At 44.5% G+C, this 5000-nt stretch overlaps 1 protein-coding gene across 1 annotated transcript in view; it reads right to left on the bottom strand.

Moving 5' to 3' along the window:
- steap4 (STEAP family member 4) overlaps nucleotides 1-5000 on the bottom strand; it is a gene marked incomplete at both ends in the record, with an annotated part of 20086 nt that overhangs the window by 1778 nt on the left and 13308 nt on the right. The window contains 3 exons of the mRNA XM_084052219.1: nucleotides 2792-2962; nucleotides 3234-3387; nucleotides 3874-3968. Of these exons, the coding sequence (XP_083908345.1) occupies nucleotides 2792-2962; nucleotides 3234-3387; nucleotides 3874-3968 (420 nt within the window). The remainder of the gene's footprint in view (nucleotides 1-2791; nucleotides 2963-3233; nucleotides 3388-3873; nucleotides 3969-5000) is intronic.

The following is a 5000-nucleotide window of genomic DNA, read 5'->3' as shown; positions in this document are numbered from 1 at the left end:
TTATTGCCTAGGTCTTGTCTCCCATTGAAAACGTTAGCCTACGCATTAAACGGTTAAAACTTGGTTTGCGTGCGTTTTGCGCTGCTGTCCGGTAATGGGTGATATGACTTTGATATTTGATTTTTTTTATTATAAATGTTTTGCCGGGGAGGGTGGGGGTACAGTAGGGGCTGGATGTTGAGCACCCACCGGCAGAAACGTAAATCACGTAAACAGAGAATAAATGGTAGAAAATCTTGTCGGCCGTGGATGGGAAGTTGTGTCACGATCAGGAGAAACATTTTGATTGTACGACCAGTTCAAGAGTTATAGGCCAAAATCTGAAGTATCCTTGTAGCGCCACCATGACGACGGTTTGAAAAACTTGGGGTGGATGTTCCTTACTGGGGAGTGTGCGTGCAAAGTTTCACGACAATTGGTCCAGCGATGCCCGAGAATAGACTCCCTCACAGCGTGAAAACATAATCCCCACCCTAGCCACCCTGGCGGACATAAATATATTATATTGTGTATATTGTCATTAAAGGTGCTGTAAATTATATTTTGTTAAAATAAGGGACAAATAGCTCTATATTCACATAAGAATTATTGCTACAGCTATAGAGTGTTGATAGAACTCATAAAGCATACATGAGCAGACAAATGGAATGGAGCACAAGCTGATCAATTATATTTTCGTGGTTTTCACTCCTGATTGGATGAAATATGTAACCCACATGAAAATGTATTTTCTCGGTTCCTATAGGAGCTGGATAGACCAGGAGACCCCTGTTACTGTATAAACACCCTATAGCAATAGAAATATAGAGCTTTTAACCATACACTTTTTGTTTTAACCAAAACATATCACTTACAGCACCTTCATCATTGTTTTTTATGGTGTTAATGTATATGTATCTGTCCTGCACCTTTAAGCTGGATTCAACAGTATAAAATAGTGTTTTATTATTACTACAATGAACTCTTTCAACCATTACAATATTCTAGTACTTCATTTCATATCTGGACAACTCCTCTGCACAAGATTAAGCTGTAAAGATTAGCCTGACCTTGACTGCTTACTTGCCTACTTGTCTGTCTGTCTGTCTGTCTGTCTGTCTGTCTGTCTGTCTGTCTGTCTGTCTGTCTGTCTGTCTGTCTGTCTGTCTGTCTGTCTGTCTGTCTGTCTGTCTGTCTGTCTGTCTGTCTCTGTCTCTCTCTCTCTCTCTCTCTCTCTCTCTCTCTCTCTCTCTCTCTCTCTCTCTCTCTCTCTCTCTCTCTCTCTCTCTCTCTCTCTCTCTCTCTCTCTCTCTCTCTCTCTCTCTCTCTGACCTTTACACAAACGGACTTGCGACCTGTATTAACACATCGGGTGCCAGCATTTTTTCATAACAACTTACCGTGGGTGCCAGCATTCTCCCCATTGACTGCGCTTTGCTGTTTAAACTTTCCGCGTGCGTTACAAGCAAATCCACGCAAAAAAAAGCATCGATTCATGTTCTGCCATGAGCCTAGCTACAGGCTGGAACCATAACATTCCCCTCGCGGGTTACAACGGGGGGGGATCGCGCATCACGCATGACCGTTTTTCCCCACAGGAAACAGATTCGGAGATATAGGCGTTTCAAAGTAGGAAATAGACAGGAAGCGGATGGGGGTAAAAAAAGTGTTTCCGGTGAGCGATCTGGCACTTCCTTCGCAGGATTACAATGGGTGCTCCCAGAGCTGCTCTAGCCCCGCCCGCGCGGAGAAAAACGAAAAAAACAAAAAGACTGAAATCACGGTTCAGACCGTGTTCGGCACCGAAGCTTCGGAACCGCCACTATGTAAACACACGGTTCAGACCGTGTTTGGCACCCGATGTGCTAACAGTCATCTGGCCGGTGAGGATTTATATGCCCCAGTATCATAATTCTATTTAATGAATAACTTAACATTTAAAGTCCAGGCCTAAAGTTATCTGGGCGTCCGTGCTGTGCACTGGTGTTAGACACCTCATTAACCAGACTGGGATTAGCATTGCAGGTGACGTTTGGCTTCTAAGAATGTTTTAATGACTGAACTCCAAATGGGCATCATTGCATGCACGCACGCACGCACACAAAGACACACATACATGGGCACACATACATGTGTGTGTGTGTGTGTGTGTGTGTGTGTGTGTGTGTGTGTGTGTGTGTGTGTTGTGTGGCATTTTGCTTTGCTCTCAATCCAACAGTGTTTTATTTAGGCTGTCCATAGCTTTCTTTTTTAGTCTGAGCACTATACTGTAGCATCTTTTCTTAATTGTTCCCAAAAAGGAGCATACAGCCGCATGCAGCTGGCTAGAGAAAAGGCCCATGGACCCAGTGTCTTTTTTTTTTTGCGTTTAAACTTTTAGGGATTGGCCGCTATGAACAACACTGATGTCATCACTGTCTCTCCTTATCAATAACTCACGTACAGCGCTGCCACCAATGGCCAGTGCCCTGCCTGCGCTTATCTGCCAGATAAAAATGCCCTTACCGTTCATGTTTGGTGTTATAGCGTTAGAATCGCAGGATCGCGTTTATGATGGTCAAAGTCATATCAGTTAGGGCATGGTCCTCATGATGTGAGTGACAGAGTGATTGAGAGAGAGGGTTGCATGTTTGTTTCTCTGTTTTACACTGGGCTCCATTTGGAAAATACAGTATTTGTACACGCACACGCGCACACGCACGCACACGCACACACACACACACACACACACACACACACACACACACACACACACACACACACACACACACACACACACACACACACACACACACAGGGACACTAAACTGACCTGGACAAAGTTGAACTCTCTCCAGCTGAGAGAGGCTCCCACCGAGGGCAGGGAGGTCAGTCCCAGCAGAGTGTACAGGAAGAAGCCCAGAATCCCCAAAACAAACAGAGAGTCTGTCCCCCACGCCTCCGTGCGGTCAAAGTCAAAGGGAGTCGTCTTGTTCTCCTTCATCTGAAACACATAATACACCATCCATATTGGATGAAAAACAAGCTTTCACATTTAACAACATAGGCATGAAAATGTAGCTGTCAAAGTGTGTGGCAGAATTCTTAATCTTTCAGCCGCTGCCTCGAGCCTGACCTCAGTACCCAAGGCATGCATTTGGGTTACGCAGCTGTTGTTTCGTTACAGAAACTATGTTCTCAATTATATGTTGGCCAATCTTGGTATGAAACATAAATGTGAAATGTGTTGAGGGATTTGTTTTGTGCCGCTTCACCTCGTCCACCACCGTTGAGATGAGCTTGTGTCTGACAGCGTAGCGGATGGGGATAATGAAGGTGTAGATTGCATGCAGGAAGGCAAAGGCCAGCGCCAACAGACCAATCTGCTTCCTGCATAGCATCCAGCGGTCCAGCCAATCAGGGAAGCGCCTGGAAATCATGACAACACCTTTATTTTATGGAGGCCAGACCATGTTTCTCCATCAAAGGTTCGCAGTAAAAACAAAGTGGGTTTGTGGTCAACATGAAACAGGGTTCCTAATGTACGCTAGTTAGAAACCACTGTTAAAATGAAAAACTAGGAACTGCTACATCTGCTGGACTGCCGCAAACCCGTGTCTGGTTCTCACGTGTCCTCCAGTAGAATATGTGCCCTTTATTTTAAACCTTGAAAGAACACACCTCCCATAGTGCCATACATGCAGCCCTTATACAGAGCAACTTATAAAAAGCAACGTCAGGACAATCTTGCGTTACTTTGCACACATTAAAGGCATCTCCTGTGAAGTGGTGGTGGTGCCACAGTGCTCGCAAAATGCTCCTGTGACCATAGAGGATCGAATAACAGGGAAGTGCTGGGGGCAAGGTCTGAAACGATGGAGGTACACCGAAGTTGGTCCTGTGTTGCTGTCTGACCTGTATTTGGTTCCTCTGTAGAGTTGTAGAATGGCGGCCAGGACTCCAGGCAGGTAGCACAGAGATAACATGACCAGAGACACAATGGGGAAGACCTGAAGTATGAGGAGACAAAGGAACACGAAGTAAATGAGAGCCAGGGGGAAAAAAGCAAAATATTAATAGTAATATATATATATTAATATTATGTCAATTGTTTTCTTTTTTTGTAATGCGTCATATAATCTTATATTGGATGGGCCAAGGTGGTGGCATGACACGGAAATTCATTCATTCATTCATTCAGTCCCCAGCATAGCTCGAGAACCGTCCGACTTTTTCTTTTCTATAAATTTAGAGTAGACAATTATTTTTTTACCCCTTTTCCTCCCCAATTTAGTCCTCCCACACACATTTCTGTGTTGTCACTGCTGTTGTATCCTACTGACTCACCTGCCAGTGAGGAGCGTGTGTGACACCGGCACAAAACTAATCATAAATGCAGGCTTAAATCCACTGTACTGCGCTTGCCTATGGATGCATTCAACGGCCAATTGTGTTTGTGTAGACGCTCGACAAAGCCGGATGCACCACGGTGGATTTTAACCCACAACCTCCGTGGTGGTGGGCAGGGACTTTACCACTGCGCCACCCGAGCACCAGATAACAGTCCGACTGATCAACTTAAAACTCGCGGGTAATGCATAACCAATGGGCTTTGTTCCCATTCCAACGGCCATCGGGCATAATAAAGAATAAAAACATCTTATGGACCTTTTATTTGTAGGCTACATATGAGTTAGCCAATGAACAGCTGTTTCTCTCTTGGTTTAAATCGCAAGCATTAAGCACTTGTCAATAGTTGAGCTGTGGGATATAGCAAGAGGCTTTCCACTGGCTAAGGAAGGAACACTTTTAAGCCACAAGACTGAGCTGCCTGGATTTCTGGGGGCCGTGACAATATGTCACACTGGCATACTGTAGGTATAGCGTCTCAGGCTCTTCCCTACAGCTATATTGTTAGACACAAAGAACGCCCATGTATGAGAATTAAACGGTCCAGTGTTTCTAAATCTGTAAAAAGATATGCAAAATATGTAGAAGGAAACGTGAACTAGCGGAAATTTACTTCAAGTATAATTTGAAAA

This window comes from Gymnoscopelus microlampas, assembly GCF_963454915.1.
Source record: "Gymnoscopelus microlampas genome assembly, chromosome: 3".
NCBI classification, from domain to species: domain Eukaryota; kingdom Metazoa; phylum Chordata; class Actinopteri; order Myctophiformes; family Myctophidae; genus Gymnoscopelus; species Gymnoscopelus microlampas.
This window is presented reverse-complemented; position numbering and strand designations above follow the sequence as displayed.